This window comes from Thalassophryne amazonica, chromosome 13, assembly GCF_902500255.1.
Source record: "Thalassophryne amazonica chromosome 13, fThaAma1.1, whole genome shotgun sequence".
NCBI classification, from domain to species: Eukaryota; Metazoa; Chordata; class Actinopteri; order Batrachoidiformes; family Batrachoididae; genus Thalassophryne; species Thalassophryne amazonica.
In genome coordinates this window covers 43,911,167-43,928,174 of record NC_047115.1, presented here as the reverse complement: position 1 = coordinate 43,928,174, position 17,008 = coordinate 43,911,167, and the positions used below count along the sequence as shown (strand labels likewise).

Here is a 17,008-nt window from a genome sequence, read left to right as displayed (position 1 = left end):
ACGCTTTGACGTCTTCCTTGGTCTACCAGTATGTTTGCCTTTAACAACCTTCCCATGTTGTTTGTATTTGGTCCAGAGTTTAGATACAGCTGACTGTGAACAACCAACATCTTTTGCAACATTGCGTGTTGATTTACTCTCTTTTAAGAGTTTGATAATCCTCTCCTTTGTTTCAATTGACATCTCTCGTGTTGGAGCCATGATTCATGTCAGTCCACTTGGTGCAACAGCTCTCCAAGGTGTGTTCACTCCTTTTTAGATGCAGACTAATGAGCAGATCTGATATGATGCAGATGTTAATTTCGGGGGTGATTACATAATTTTTTCCTCAGATTCCATATTTTTTTCCTCTGCTTGGTCTAAAAAAGTAACCGTTACTGACTGCCACAATTATTTTTCTTGATTTCTTATAGTGTTTCTTAAAGCCAGAAAGTTGCCATTTGAAATGACTTTAGTTTTGTGTCATGTCTGTGATCTGCTTTTTTTCTACAAAATTAAACAACTGAATGAACATCCTCCGAGGCCGGTGATTCCATAATTTTTGCCAGTGGTTGTAGCTCACAGCAGCTCCCATTGAAAATAACGGAGAGACAGCCTGTGATTCTCACATTTACACAAATGCAATAACGTCTATAAACCCAAAGAATATATTCACGAGAGTTTTAGGCACAATATAAAAATAGTTTTATGTTGTGATGTTAATGCTGTTGTCTGTGTGCAGAGGTTAAAATGCAGCGTGATCAGAGCGTCTCAGTGCAGTTCTCAATGTTACTGAGATCTCACAGCGCAGCGAACTCTCCGAGGTTTTGCGGGATTTGAAACCTGAAAAGCCTCAATGGAGTGAAATTTGTCTCTAATACCAGCAAATGCACAGAGGGTGATCTACAAATATTCATTGATTTGCACAACTTCCACTTTTGTCAAAAGCTCATGTACATGCAAAGCCTTCAGCAGATGCTGTTAAAACGTAAATATTTTTGATTGATTAAGAGGGGCTTCATTGAATATGTACAAACTGTATTTAAGACAACAGGATCTTAATAATTAAACTGCAAATTATAAAGAACACAAGGCTCATACGGCTGAGGGTATTTTAGCATTGTGTTACATTAATAGCTTAACATTATCCCAATTTACCTGAAAAGTGCTGTCCATTGTTCTCTAATTTGTGTAATTTTGCCTTTGACATGCTCATGTCTTACTTAATATGTAAACTTCTAAATGTTTAGTGGCTGCAGCATGCTCTGGACCAAAGACATAAAGGGCCCTCTGCTGTTATCGGCAACAAGTCCAAAAGCACAGGATTCTAATGGTGATGGTTTGTCTGTGCCCTTGGACAAGATAATATACACGTCTATGAAAGCAGCATTAATGCAGGAAAATGCATTGAGATTTTAGGGAAACATATACTGCCTTTAAAATTACATCTTTTGCAGGTTCATTCATGTATTTTACGTGATAATGGAAAACCACATTCTGCACACATCACAAATGCATGGCTGCAGGAGAAGACGGTAGGGGTACTGGATCTGACTGCAGTCCTGAGCTCATTACCAATGGTGAGAATTAATTCAACTTATAAGGATTAAAACGTCGACTCAGCAAATCAACAAGCTGCAGGTGGCTGAGCCACTCCCCATGCAGAATGTACACTCGATGGCCATAACAGCCAGGAACTCAGTATTGCAACAAGAGTCACATCGGTGCAGAAGGGGGCGCCACAGTACACCACCAGGCATGGTGGTCAGTCTGACATAAGACAAACAAAAAAGAAATGAACCAAACAGGACAGAGCAAAGAAGCAATGGTTTCCTCCAGCGATTCAGTCACGTTGCATTGCACAACACAACCATAAGTACACAAAAATGGCTGAAGCAGGAAGCCAAAGCCACTACCTACAACCAGATCATTTCCAACGTGAAGGCTTTGTTGATCCGGGACGTCGTCTGACTTTCACAAAAAGGCAGAAGGCGTGGACATCAGCACCTTTTCGGCACATTCCACTGTTACAGGAGTTTTTTTCATGGAAAGAAAAGCGGAGGGACGCGCCACGGAGCCGTTCATTACGCGGCACAAAACCACCTCCGTGTTGGTCTCTCAGGACGGCTTTCAGGTGGATTTCAGACGGCTTTTGGTTGCTTTTCAGTCTTGTGATTATCCGAGAAATTGAGCATGAGCTGGACATGCCCCAAGATGTCCTGTGAGGCTTCATCACGGCGTTGCTTTGCGCCATGCAGCTCCACCGTGATGCGCAGAACTCCTCTCCTCATTCCATGACAAAAACTCCTGTAACAGTGGAATGTGCCGTTCATTTCTAAACTGTACGCTGTCTTGATCTGGTATGTCGTCTGACTAGCACAGGAATTGTAAAAAGACATGGACATCAGCACTTTTTCGGCACATTGAGACAGACGTGCGGAGGAGTTCCACGCGTCGCCTGTAATCAACTTTTCTGCAGCGTGGCTTTGCTTTGAACCGTGAACCAATCGAAGCAGTGGTTCGCAGATTGAAGCAATCCTTCGACCTATTGCTTCGTTTATTCTTTCTTTCGTTTAATTTTCCCCCGCTAAAACCCTAAAGAGCATACTTCTGTGAGTATTATTTACCGTTTCTATGTTGAACCGACCTGTTATGGTCTTCTGAAACAGCTGATAGATGTATTTTATAACTTAAAAACGGGAGCGACGCTAACGCGTTAGCATGTCTATGGCATTTTCAATGTTAAAACATAGCATTAAGCAACTGCAGCTCTCATCACGTTCGGGTGCATTTGTTTTCAAATTGTAATATTTCTTAAATTTATTTTTGTTTATATATTAATAATCTAATGATTATTATATACAATTTTAGAGAAAGAGGCAAAAAGAACCTGAATAGAAACACAAGAGAAAATATAAAAGCAACTAACAATGAACATACATAAATAAATACATACATACAGAAATAAATGTTTCCTGTGGACACCTAGTGACTCTCACACCTCCATTTCATCCCTGTCTTATTTAAGTTTAATGACAGTTTGTTTCGGTCAAACCATATTTTCAATGTGTTAATTTCTTCGGTGATTTCCTCCAGAACTATCTGCCAAACTAGAAAACTGCTGCATCCTAGTAAGAGCAGAATACTACTGGAATGAATTTGAACAAGGAAAGTTGTGTTTTTTTTTTTTTTTTCCTTCACTAAATGGATGCTGCACTCACTGCAGTTTATTGTCTGGAATAGTCCCAGATTGCATTTCAGAGCTTCTAGAGTTGAAACATTTTTGTGCAGGTGGTGTTGGGGGGTAATTTTGGGTTTTGGGTCACATGTAGAACGAATCAGTTTTTAAATTAAGCTTTCAATTCATATAGTGGCATCTACTTTTTTTTTTTTTAAGGTTACTTTATACTTTTATACTTTAAGTAGGTTTTGGAGCACATACTTTTTCACTTTTACTTGAGTAAAAAGGTTGAGTTGATACTTCAACTTTTACCAGAGTGTTTTTAAACTGCAGTATCTATACTTCTACTTAAGTAACAAATGTGTGTACTTTTGACACCACTGTCTGTGGGTCAATCAAGTTACGACAGACCTGCCTGCAGATGCATCAGCCATCCTGTCAGCAAACCAAATGAAGCCAACACTGCCTGCTACCAACGGGGAAAACCAGCGGTTTAACCCCAAAACCAGGCAAGTTCAGGCCGTAAATGTCCACCACAAAGTAGTCGGACGAAAGGTTCATCAGAACCACCTCTTCAATGGACCAGCGAAATACCCGTAAAAGGTTCCAGCAAGGGTTTTGTTGTAAATGGATGCAAAGTGACTTTAAACCAGTTCACTTAATAATTTAATAATTGGCCAAATTCGAATCAGATTTATTTACTTAATTCCTTACACTTATTTTACTGTTTTCTTTCAATGTCTCATGAGTAACAAATGTGTCCATAATAAATTTAATCATTGCTCATATCCTCAAAATGCCAGTCAACTGTTCATTTTTCTTGTATATTTGTAAATAAAATGTAAATATTCCTGCTGCTATTTTTAGTGTGTTCACGTGGAAAAAGTGTTGGTCAGTCGTATGTAGAAGTTATGACTTTCACATTCATATTTGAGACTGATTAATTAGCCCTGGAATTTTTGAGGTAATAAAATATACACTCAACAAAAATATAAACGCAACACTTTTGGTTTTGCTCCCATTTTGTATGAGATGAACTCAAAGATATAAAACTTTTTCCACATACACAATATCACCATTTCCCTCAAATATTGTTCACAAACCAGTCTAAATCTGTGATAGTGAGCACTTCTCCTTTGCTGAGATAATCCATCCCACCTCACAGGTGTGCCATATCAAGATGCTGATTAGACACCATGATTAGTGCACAGGTGTGCCTTAGACTGCCCACAATAAAAGGCCACTCTGAAAGGTGCAGTTTTATCACACAATGCCACAGATGTCGCAAAATTTGAGGGAGTGTGCAATTGGCATGCTGACAGCAGGAATGTCAACCAGAGCTGTTGCTCGTGTATTGAATGTTCATTTCTCTACCATAAGCCGTCTCCAAAGGTGTTTCAGAGAATTTGGCAGTACATCCAACCAGCCTCACAACCGCAGACCACGTGTAACCACACCAGCCCAGGACCTCCACATCCAGCATGTTCACCTCCAAGATCGTCTGAGACCAGCCACTCGGACAGCTGCTGAAACAATCGGTTTGCATAACCAAAGAATTTCTGCACAAACTGTCGGAAACCGTCTCAGGGAAGCTCATCTGCATGCTCGTCGTCCTCATCGGGGTCTCGACCTGACTCCAGTTCGTCGCGTAACCGACTTGAGTGGGCAAATGCTCACATTCACTGATGTTTGGCACGTTGGAGAGGTGTTCTCTTCACGGATGAATCCCGGTTCACACTGTTCAGGGCAGATGGCAGACAGCGTGTGTGGCGTCGTGTGGGTGAGCAGTTTTCTGATGTCAATGTTGTGGTTCGAGTGGCCCATGGTGGCGGTGGGGTTATGGTATGGGCAGGCGTCTTATGGACAAAGAACACAGGTGCATTTTATTGATGGCATTTTGAATGCACAGAGATACCGTGACGAGATCCTGAGGCCCATTGTTGTGCCATACATCCAAGAACATCACCTCATGTTGCAGCAGGATAATGCACGGCCCCATGTTGCAAGGATCTGTACACAATTCTTGGAAGCTGAAAATGTCCCAGTTCTTGCATGGCCGGCATACTCACCGGACATGTCACCCATTGAGCATGTTTGCGATGCTCTGGACCGGCGTATACGACAGCGTGTACCAGTTCCTGCCAATATCCAGCAACTTCGCACAGCCATTGAAGAGGAGTGGACCAACATTCCACAGGCCACAACTGACAACCTGATCAACTCTGTGAAGGAGATGTGTTGCACTGCATGAGGCAAATGGTGGTCACACCAGATACTGACTGGTATCCCCCCCAATAAAACAAAACTGCACCTTTCAGAGTGGCCTTTTATTGTGGGCAGTCTAAGGCACACCTGTGCACTAATCATGGTGTCTAATCAGCATCTTGATATGGCACACCTGTGAGGTGGGAAAGATTATCTCAGCAAAGGAGAAGTGCTCACTATCACAGATTTAGACTGGTTTGTGAACAATATTTGAGGGAAATGGTGATATTGTGTATGTGGAAAAAGTTTTAGATCTTTGAGTTCATCTCATACAAAATGGGAGCAAAACCAAAAGTGTTGCGTTTATATTTTTGTTGAGTGTAATTCTAATTAAATATTGCTCTACGAATGTGGCGTGACTTACCTGGGTCCCTACAAGGAGGACCTTTCTATATTAAAGATTAATAAATCTTAATATTCATATTCCTTGCATTTCTGGTCCGCCCATTGAATCAAATAATCATTAAATCTTAAAATTGTTCATTTTGGTGACCCGCTGATGAGGTCCAGGCCAATTTAATCCAGTTCAGGATCTTAAATAATTACGTGTGCCAAGGACATAAAATCACCTGCATTTATTTTAACTATTAGAGAAAAAAATTACTCATAACCATCCCAAAGACGTATCATTATCTTTGGCTGCTTTCAGTGATGCCGGTATTTGGTTAGACTCTTTCTCTCCGATTGTTCTGAGTTATTTTCATTAGTTACTTCATCCAAACCATCAACATGTTTATTAGACCCCATTCCTACCAGGCTGCTCAAGGAAGCCCTACCATTATTTAATGCTTCGATCTTAAATATGATCAATCTATCTTTGTTAGTTGGCTATGTACCACAGGCTTTTAAGGTGGCAGTAATTAAACCATTACTTAAAAAGCCATCACTTGACCCAGCTATCTTAGCTAATTATAGGCCAATCTCCAACCTTCCTTTTCTCTCAAAAATTCTTGAAAGGGTAGTTGTAAAACAGCTAACTGATCATCTGCAGAGGAATGGTCTATTTGAAGAGTTTCAGTCAGGTTTTAGAATTCATCATAGTACAGAAACAGCATTAGTGAAGGTTACAAATGATCTTCTTATGGCCTCGGACAGTGGACTCATCTCTGTGCTTGTTCTGTTAGACCTCAGTGCTGCTGTTGATACTGTTGACCATAAAATTTTATTACAGAGATTAGAGCATGCCATAGGTATTAAAGGCACTGCGCTGCGGTGGTTTGAATCATATTTGTCTAATAGATTACAATTTGTTCATGTAAATGGGGAATCTTCTTCACAGACTAAAGTTAATTATGGAGTTCCACAAGGTTCTGTGCTAGGACCAATTTTATTCACTTTATACATGCTTCCCTTAGGCAGTATTATTAGACGGTATTGCTTAAATTTTCATTGTTACGCAGATGATACCCAGCTTTATCTATCCATGAAGCCAGAGGACACACCAATTAGCTAAACTGCAGGATTGTCTTACAGACATAAAGACATGGATGACCTCTAATTTCCTGCTTTTAAACTCAGATAAAACTGAAGTTATTGTACTTGGCCCCACAAATCTTAGAAACATGGTGTCTAACCAGATCCTTACTCTGGATGGCATTACCCTGACCTCTAGTAATACTGTGAGAAATCTTGGAGTCATTTTTGATCAGGATATGTCATTCAAAGCGCATATTAAGCAAATATGTAGGACTGCTTTTTTGCATTTACGCAATATCTCTAAAATCAGAAAGGTCTTGTCTCAGAGTGATGCTGAAAAACTAATTCATGCATTTATTTCCTCTAGGCTGGACTATTGTAATTCATTATTATCAGGTTGTCCTAAAAGTTCCCTAAAAAGCCTTCAGTTAATTCAAAATGCTGCAGCTAGAGTACTAACGGGGACTAGAAGGAGAGAGCATATCTCACCCATATTGGCCTCTCTTCATTGGCTTCCTGTTAATTCTAGAATAGAATTTAAAATTCTTCTTATAAGGTTTTGAATAATCAGGTCCCATCTTATCTTAGGGACCTCGTAGTACCATATCACCCCAATAGAGCGCTTCGCTCTCAGACTGCAGGCTTACTTGTAGTTCCTAGGGTTTGTAAGAGTAGAATGGGAGGCAGAGCCTTCAGCTTTCAGGCTCCTCTCCTGTGGAACCAGCTCCCAATTCAGATCAGGGAGACAGACACCCTCTCTACTTTTAAGATTAGGCTTAAAACTTTCCTTTTTGCTAAAGCTTATAGTTAGGGCTGGATCAGGTGACCCTGAACCATCCCTTAGTTATGCTGCTATAGATGTAGACTGCTGGGGGGTTCCCATGATGCACTGTTTCTTTCTCTTTTTGCTCTGTATGCACCACTCTGCATTTAATCATTAGTGATCGATCTCTGCTCCCCTCCACAGCATGTCTTTTTCCTGGTTCTCTCCCTCAGCCCCAACCAGCCCCAGCAGAAGACTGCCCCTCCCTGAGCCTGGTTCTGCTGGAGGTTTCTTCCTGTTAAAAGGGAGTTTTTCCTTCCCACTGTAGCCAAATGCTTGCTCACAGGGGGTCGTTTTGATCGTTGGGGTTTTACATAATTATTGTATGGCCTTGCTTTACAATATAAGGCGCCTTGGGGCAACTGTTTGTTGTGATTTGGCGCTATATAAAAAAAAATTGATTGATGATTGATTTATTTGTCTGTCTGTTACTTAGCAGGATTACCTCAAAACAACTGCATGGATTTTGACTAAATTTTCAACACATACATATCTGTCCATGGAAGAACCCATTAAATTTTGGAGTTGATCCGGATCCTGAATCGTTTCACTTTATATAGGCTTTGAAGGATTACTGTTAGCAGGATTACATCAAAACTACTGCACAGATTTTGACAAAATTTTCAGCACATATAGATATTAGGCAATTTTCCCTATTGACGTATCGCATAATCCCTTGCGCGCCAGAGATGCTGCAGTCAAACAGAGAACCCACATGATAATTGCAAATGAACATTATACTACAAAAATGTATTTTTTTATGCTTTTCGTCACGTTAATAAGAGACTGCTGCATGATACTCTGAAAACTTGCTAAAACAATTACAACCCCTGGCAATAATTATGGAATCACCGGCCTCGGAGGATGTTCATTCAGTTGTTTAATTTTGTAGAAAAAAAGCAGATCACAGACATGACACAAAACTAAAGTCATTTCAAATGGCAACTTTCTGGCTTTAAGAAACACTATAAGAAATAAGGAAAAATAATTGTGGCAATCAGTAACGGTTACTTTTTTAGACCAAGCAGAGGGAAAAAAATATGGACTCACTCAATTCTGAGGAATAAATTATGGAATCACCCTGTAAATTTTCATCTCCAAAACTAACACCTGCATCAAATCAGATCTGCTCAGTCTGCATCTAAAAAGGAGTGATCACACCTTGAAGAGCTGTTGCACCAAGTGGACTGACATGAGTCATGGCTCCAACACGAGAGATGTCAATTGAAACAAAGGAGAGGATTATCAAACTCTTAAAAGAGGGTAAATCATCACGCAATGTTGCAAAAGATGTTGGTTGTTCACAGTCAGCTGTGTCTAAACTCTGGACCAAATACAAACAACATGGGAAGGTTGTTAAAGGCAAACATACTGGTAGACCAAGGAAGACATCAAAGCATCAAGACAGAAAACTTAAAGCAATATGTCTCAAAAATCGAAAATGCACAACAAAACAAATGAGGAACGAATGGAAGGAAACTGGAGTCAACGTCTGTGACCGAACTGTAAGAAACCGCCTAAAGGAAATGGGATTTACATACAGAAAAGCTAAACGAAAGCCATCATTAACACCTAAACAGAAAAAAACAAGGTTACAATGGACTAAGGAAAAGCAATCGTGCACTGTGGATGACTGGATGAAAGTCATATTCAATGATGAATCTCGAATCTGCATTGGGCAAGGTGATGATGCTGGAACCTTTGTTTGGTGCCGTTCCAGTGAGATTTATAAAGATGACTGGCTTAAGAGAACATGTAAATTTCCACAGTCATTGATGATATGGGGCTGCATGTCAGGTAAAGGCACTGGGGAGATGGCTGTCATTACATCATCAATAAATGCACAAGTTTACGTTGATATTTTGGACACTTTTCTTATCCCATCAATTGAAAGGATGTTTGGGGATGATGAAATCATTTTTCAAGATGATAATGCATCTTGCCATAGAGCAAAAACTGTGGAAACATTCCTTGCAAAAAGACACATAGGGTCAATGTCATGGCCTGCAAATAGTGCGGATCTTAATCCAATTGAAAATCTTTGTGGAAGTTGAAGAAAATGGTCCATGACAAGGCTCCAACCTGCAAAGCTGATCTGGCAACAGCAATCAGAGAAAGTTGGAGCCAGATTGATGAAGAGTACTGTTTGTCACTCATTAAGTCCATGCCTCAGAGACTGCAAGCTGTTATAAAAGCCATAGGTGGTGCAACAAAATACTAGTGATTTGTTGGAGCGTTCTTTTGTTTTTCATGATTCCATAATTTTTTCCTCAGAATTGAGTGATTCCATATTTTTTTCCCTCTGCTTGGTCTAAAAAAGTAACCGTTACTGACTGCCACAATTTTTTTTCCTGATTTCTTATAGTGTTTCTTAAAGCCAGAAAGTTGCCATTTGAAATGACTTTAGTTTTGTGTCATGTCTGTGATCTGCTTTTTTTCTACAAAATTAAACAACTGAATGAACATCCTCCGAGGCCGGTGATTCCGTAATTTTTGCCAGGGGTTGTATATGGACCTCTTTATTTTACATTGATATATGGTCTTACTGTGAGCATAATTGTGTATTTATATAGAAGTATATTTAATTAAACATTTCTCGTTGAAATGTGGATGTCAGTGTTTCTTTGACATCCACTTTCACTTCAAGATAGGAATTGTAACACTGTGGCCATCTCTCCCAAGATGAAAGTCTCTGAGCACAGAAAGAGCATATCAGTTTTTTTAACATGGTTACTCTCTTCCATGTAGGCTGCTGCTCTTTATTTTAATTTTTGAAACAATGTGTGTATACATCCTATGTCGTGCGCCTTCACATATCGTATAAATAATCATGGTGAGCCACCAAGATTTTTGGTCTGCATTCATCACACTTCTACATTAAAGTCCAGTACAAACATTGCATATGGCACCACTGCACTTTATTCATTCATACAAATTCAAACTCATACTGTGTTGTTGGCAGCCAGCTACAGAGGGGAGCAGGCCCCAACTATACTGCATTGTTGAACCACAACATGTTGCCACATTCAACCACATTAAAAAAAGTCATACAAAGTAATTGCACAGGTCGATGTACGTTTGACGTACAATCAGTTTCCCTTTTAACACTGAACTATGGGGTAGTTTTAGTTTGGAATGTAAAGGTATCTTGACACTTGCACGACCTTGAACCCCGCACTGGCACACAATCTGGCATGCCAGGGTAAACTCGTAAACTGTGTGAGCTGTGCACAGCTGCATGCAAGTGCACAAAGAAAGTTTTGAAATGTTCAAAATCTCTCTGCACGCATTAATTTTCTGATATAGAAGTTAACATTGCGCAATCTATTTGAAAACACTGTGCGTCACTGTGTCACTCAATGTGTCTCACTGCTGCAGGGCAGCACATCTGAACCATTATGACGAGATGTTACATCCACAATAGACATAATGTTACAGATACATTATCAAACTCATAAGAAGGAATGAAAAAGCAACTGTTTTACCAATCCATTACAATTACCTCAGATGATTCTAAATGCGTTCTCCACCTTATGAAGCAAACAAGAAAAGCTGCAGCTGTAGATAATTTCTCTGTGATTCCGGGAGTGATGAGAGAATGGTTTCATCAGCGAAATTACGAGAGCAAATGCATCATCCGCTACAAAATTATTTTATATAACAGTGTCAAGCGGCACAAAGCGCAGCATTCAGCGGGACAAAGCGGGTCGCATTGGCATGACAAATTGCATGGCAGCGCGGCAATCAAATTCGTGCAAGGATTTCCTCCTTGAATCTTACTTTGAAATGTTCATCATATAAAACACTGATTTCTACTGTTGCAACAAATGCCATCAACTACAGTAAAATAATAACTTTGGAATGCATAACTATGGTAATTATAAGGCATATTTGGTAGGTTTATTGTAGTGTCAATGGTAAACTTCCTCTCAGACAGATGTTCCTTCCTTCAACTCCACATACTCTCCCTTGGAAACAGAAAAGAAAAAAGTAAGGAAGGAAACTAAAACAATGCTTTCAGAAATGTATTTTAGATAGTCAGGCTGTGGGGGACAGAATCTTCACAGTGTTCTCACCTTTGCCATTAGGTGCTCTTGCAGTGTCCTCACTGTGTCCTTCTCTTTGGTCAGCTGCTCCTGAGTTGCTTTGAGAAGCTGCTGGAGCTTCGTGGCTGCATTGCCAAGGTCTTTAGACAGCTTCTTCTCTTTCTCCAGACGCTCCTGTTTTGACAGCAGTACAAAACATGAACCTGAAAACACTAGAAGGCCAAGAGCACATTTGAGAAAAAACAAAGACTGGACAAAACAAGAGCAGGTCTTCATGTAGGATAAAGACTACTTTACTAGGGAGGCTTCAAAGGTCACAAAGAACATAAAAGTTTTAGACTGTCACACATACACCAAAAATCAGGATCACAAAGTGATAGCAAAATGCCCATCACACAATTGGATCTGGCTATTCTGTGTTACTGCACCTTCAGCTGACCAACATCTTCCGTGTCAGCTTGTGGAGACTCTTCAGAATCCTTCGGAAGATCCAGCTGAGCCTGAAGTTTACTTACAGTCTTCTGAGCCTCGAATATGACAAGAGCGACATTTACTCACACTTGAATTCTACTATTCTAATGTGACAAGGCCCAGAGTGTATACAGTGCTGACGGCTGATACCTGCTCACACTCCTCTGAGAGCTGCTGCCTCTGGGCTTCCTCCCTGTGCAGCTTCTCTGTCATCTGATTCAGCTCATATTCAATCTGGCAATAAAACCATAAGTAAACATACAGACAGACAAGGTTGTGTGCATACATTTGCATCAGAGCAGCTGTGTCATATCTCTCACACACACACACACACACACACACACACACACACACACACACACACACACACACACACACACACACACACACACACACACACACACACACACACACACACACACACACACACACACACACACACACACACACACACACACACACACACACACAAGCTGCTCAACTGGAGTGCCGTTAGTTTCCTATTAAGGCAGTTTTATGCTTCTGCCCAGGTAGTAGTTTGGGAGTTGTTGGTAAGAGGTGCTGACATACACAATTCTAAGTTATCAACAATAAACTATTTGCAGCTCTGCTTGTGCAAGCACATGATTGTTACATTCATTCATTTTGCAATTAATCATTTAGCTTTGAAAACATGAGAAAATTGTACCTCAGCTACTGAGGTGTTCTCAATTACATTTGAGCAGTCACATTCACAGATTTTCCTGCTGGTTTGTGACAGCTACTTTTTTTTTTTGTTTTGTAGGGGGGGGCGCTTGGGAGTATGTCAACCAGTTTATGTGAATTCTGTGGACTTGACAAAAATGCTTAGGACAGAGTACCTCAAGGTGTCTTGTTGGGGCATTCTTGGAGGCATTGCAATGCAGATGTGTACGATTCTAAAAATCGATTCACAACTGTCAATCAATTTTATAAACATTAATTGTGGGAGTGGGAACACAGCTGCTGGCCACCATTAACAAGCACATTTCACCTTCCTTATGTAAACCTGGGTTTCTGCTTTTCTCAAGACATTTTTTCTGAACTGGTGATCTACTTTTTTATGCAATTCCATCTCCTATATGTCATTGTTACATCTTCACTCTTTGCATGAGTGTCATGACTGATGACTGAAAATCATCTCCACCACTATTTATATTTGAATAATGTGCAGCACGTGTGCACAGTTCATCCCACAGAACCCAGTGTAATTAAAAGAAAAACAAGGAGCACAAGATGAGGGCAGATGTCTTGTAGCACTTTTTTTTTTTTTTTGCAGTTTAGTGTCAGCAAATTATTTGACTTTTATTTAACCAGGTTAGTCCCATTAAGATCAAGATCATTTTTACATGGGAGACCTGGACAATTTTAAACTTTACAATTCACCTAACCTGCACGTCTTTGGATGTGGGGGTGGAAGCCACACAAACATGGGATGAACATGCAAACTCCCAGGACCTTTTTGCTGTGAGACAACTGTGCTAACCACTAAGCTACCGTGCTGCCCAAAGCAGCAGTGCGGCAAAGTTTCATCATTATAACAATGTGCGTTCCTGTTTCAATTATTCTGACATGAGTACAAAGTGCATTAGCACAGCAAGTGTCATCGCGATGAAGCAGGCAAGAAGCACTTTTTTATAATTATCTCAAACATATAAACCATATCAGAATTTGGTTCACAAATATAAAGATTGAGAAGCATAAAACAGCCTTGAGATATTTTATATGAAAGCCTAAAGAGAAATTTAGCATCTGTTAATTATTCAGAACAGTTATCTGGAAACAGGAGACCATGCAAAAAAAAAAAAAAAAAAAAAAAAAAAAAAATGGTAAGTGCAGTAAACAGAGATAGAATTAGGTGGAGCAGAGTGCATTTAGTCATTACACACAGTAGTTAGTTTAAACAGCTGATGAGTAACAGACTAGAAATACAGTCCTGGTCAGAATTATTGACACCCATGAATTTTAAGCATAAGAATGTAAAATAACAATGATCCAACAGCTAAACGTTGAGTGTGCTGTTTCTCCAATCACATCCACAAAAGTTAGTCACGCCTTCAGATTTGTCATGAGTGTCTTGGTGGCTTTCCTCACTAGTCTCCTTCTTGCACATTGACTCAGTTTTTGAGATCTGCCTCCTCCAGACAGAACTGCTATATGGTTTATATTTCTTAATGATTGCTGTAAATCAGAAGAACACCAACAGGATAAGTGATTTAATGTAAATTCTTCAAAAGGTACTAGTAACTGTGTCAGATGTACATTTTATGTCTATGTTTCTATTTCAAAAGCATTTTATTTATTAGTTTTTAGTCAGAATATTAAATTTTGAACAGTTTAATACTCTGATGATACAAAATCCATTCACTTGTATTTAATTCTAGATCTATCTAAAATTCTGCACTTTAAAATCCAGGTGTGTCAATTCTTTCAAGGACTTTACAAGGCCCCTTTAACAGAGTCATTTGTTATGCACAACCTCCTGCCCCCCCAAAAAAACAAAATCATAAAAGTGTTAGCGAGGAAATGTCTCCTGATCACAAAAAGCTCAGAGTAAATAAGGAATAAATAATAAAATTACATTTTCTATAGACTCTCTTAAAGGAAAACTTTAAAAGCAGCAATTCCCAAAGTATGAGCCATGGTCACCTGGTGGGTTGTGAAAGTACTGCAGGTGGTTCATGAGAGGTCATTCAAGATAAACAAAAATGTCTTTATAACAAAGTTCAAAATATTACAAAACATAATTGTTAAAAATATAATCAGAAGAAAAAAAAGAAAAAAAAAAGCAGAGGCCATGGGATTCAAATTATGTATTATTTTTATTTATCTGACTTAGTGGGATGGAGAAGATCTTCAGATTTTAAAGTTGGCTACAGCGTTCTTAAGTTTGGGAATTGCTGCTTTAGAGTGTGTGGCCTTGTTGGTGTCCAGTACTCAGACCAAGAGCGAAGGGTGCGCTTTGAAATTTGCACCCTGACCTGACTTGGCTGAGACTCAGCTGGGCCATTCTGCTCTCCCTGAGCCCTCACCGTGACCTGAAACAGGAAGTCGTCGCCAGTCACTGCTTACATCTCATCCATGAAGATCCTTTGTGCTACAAGCTGCCTGCACGTTATGCAGCCGTTTTCTTACAGGCGGTTCTCACTGATTCTCTCAAGTATATAATGTCTTGTAGTTATCAGATACCTTTCACATCGATTACACAGCAAAGTGAATGTGAACATAATGAAACAGAAGACGGGGGGGGGGGGGGGGGTATAGCCATGCAGTCACCTGAGTGAGCTCCTCCTTGTGTGCCTGCACCTCCTTCTGGGCCAAATCCAGCTGACTCTGACACTCTGACAGCAGCAGCTTCAGCTGATCACAAAACAGAACCAGAAGAATCGGTGACACACCCACATCATTTCGAAAGGAAGCTTAAATGTCAAAGTATTAAATTTTGAATTAATTATTTAAACCAGGGCTATAAACAAAGGAATTCCTAATTACTTTTAAAACTTATGTAGGAAAAATAAGTGTGCCTGAATCACAACGAAGTCTGAGGTTATGAAATGAGCTCCAAAGTAAACAAGAAGGAAAAAAAAAATGATTCTTGATTGCAATCTAGAAATACTGCAACAACAATACACAGGTTTCTTTTCTCTTTTGGTTTCTCCCTTTTTGCTCGGGGTCCAATATGGATCTGCATGTTGATTCATGCCCTTCCCGATGCAACTCCACATTATGCGGTGCATGGGCGGGCTAGAGACAGGAACCTTGTTTTGGAAACAAGTGCACGAACCACCTTGCCACCACGCTGTCCCACAACAACAAACGACCAATAGTCTACTGAATCACCAAAGCAACAAAATAAAACTTTAAGGATGTTTGTGTATGATCAGATGCTTGCCACACATGGCCTTTAATTCATCAAAGTCAACATATGAACAGTACTTGCCAAATGTTGGAGAAAGAAATGTTTCCAATCAACTTATAAAACATTGACAAAATTTTAATGAATAATCCCTTGTGGAACAACCAAAATTTAAAGTTAAGTAAAAAGTTGCACCATCTGTATTGATTTGGCTGCAATCTGTGGAAGTGATCAGCAAAATCCACACCTGCATCACATGTTGGTTTTCTGTCTTCAAGCTCTCAACCGACGCCTCCAGCATCTGGGTCTTCTCCAAAGCCTGACAGTGGAAGAGAGAACATTAACCATCAACAACAATAATAATGAAGGTGACTGTGAGTAAACAGTGCAAGAGCTGAAAAGCAGTTAGTACCGACCATCCTCAGCTGTTCCTCTGACTCTGTCATCTTGGCTTTCCACACCAGCTCTTCCTCCTCCACACTCTTCTGCAGATCTTTGAGCATTCCCTCCTAAAGAGCAGAGAAGTGAAACCAGTTTTCTCTGGGTGAATTCACTTAACAGAAATCGAAGCACAAATTCCACCATCCTACTCAGAGCACAAATGTAATTGTGGTCCTATCCCAAGAGTATTGGTATTTGAGATGAGGCCTGTGTGTGAATACTCACCTTTGCCAGTCAACAGTGGTCTTAGTGGCTACCAGAACCCTGCAGTTTGTAACAAGACGTCACAAGCAACTTCATAAGCCTATCTGTCTTTATTTTACATTATGCTCACTGTGCATGTTAACAGATGCCAACATGGCCCAAAATAGGAGAGTCAATAGCCCCTGTACCTATCAGAACACAACATTTACACAACAGCTTTTACAATTAATTACAAAAATACTGCAAACCCACTCGCTGACTCTATTAGTCCTATGTTTGTTATGGGGGACTTTTTTGGGAGGGGGAGG

At 40.0% G+C, this 17,008-nt stretch overlaps 1 protein-coding gene across 2 annotated transcripts in view; it reads right to left on the bottom strand.

The window, feature by feature from the left end:
* Positions 1–11,519: 11,519 nt before the first annotated feature.
* Positions 11,520–17,008, bottom strand: part of rrbp1a (ribosome binding protein 1a) — a 35,643-nt gene continuing 30,154 nt past the window's right edge. The window contains exons 19-26 of one of the 2 annotated variants that reach the window (XM_034184690.1): positions 16,472–16,564; positions 16,303–16,374; positions 15,476–15,559; positions 15,181–15,237; positions 12,332–12,415; positions 12,139–12,237; positions 11,741–11,884; positions 11,520–11,632 (exon numbers count right to left, since the gene is read on the bottom strand). In XM_034184690.1, the coding sequence (XP_034040581.1) occupies positions 11,594–11,632; positions 11,741–11,884; positions 12,139–12,237; positions 12,332–12,415; positions 15,181–15,237; positions 15,476–15,559; positions 16,303–16,374; positions 16,472–16,564 (672 nt within the window). In that variant the 3' untranslated portion in view covers positions 11,520–11,593. The remainder of the gene's footprint in view (positions 11,633–11,740; positions 11,885–12,138; positions 12,238–12,331; positions 12,416–15,180; positions 15,238–15,475; positions 15,560–16,302; positions 16,375–16,471; positions 16,565–17,008) is intronic. The other variant, XM_034184691.1, reaches the window with a different exon arrangement.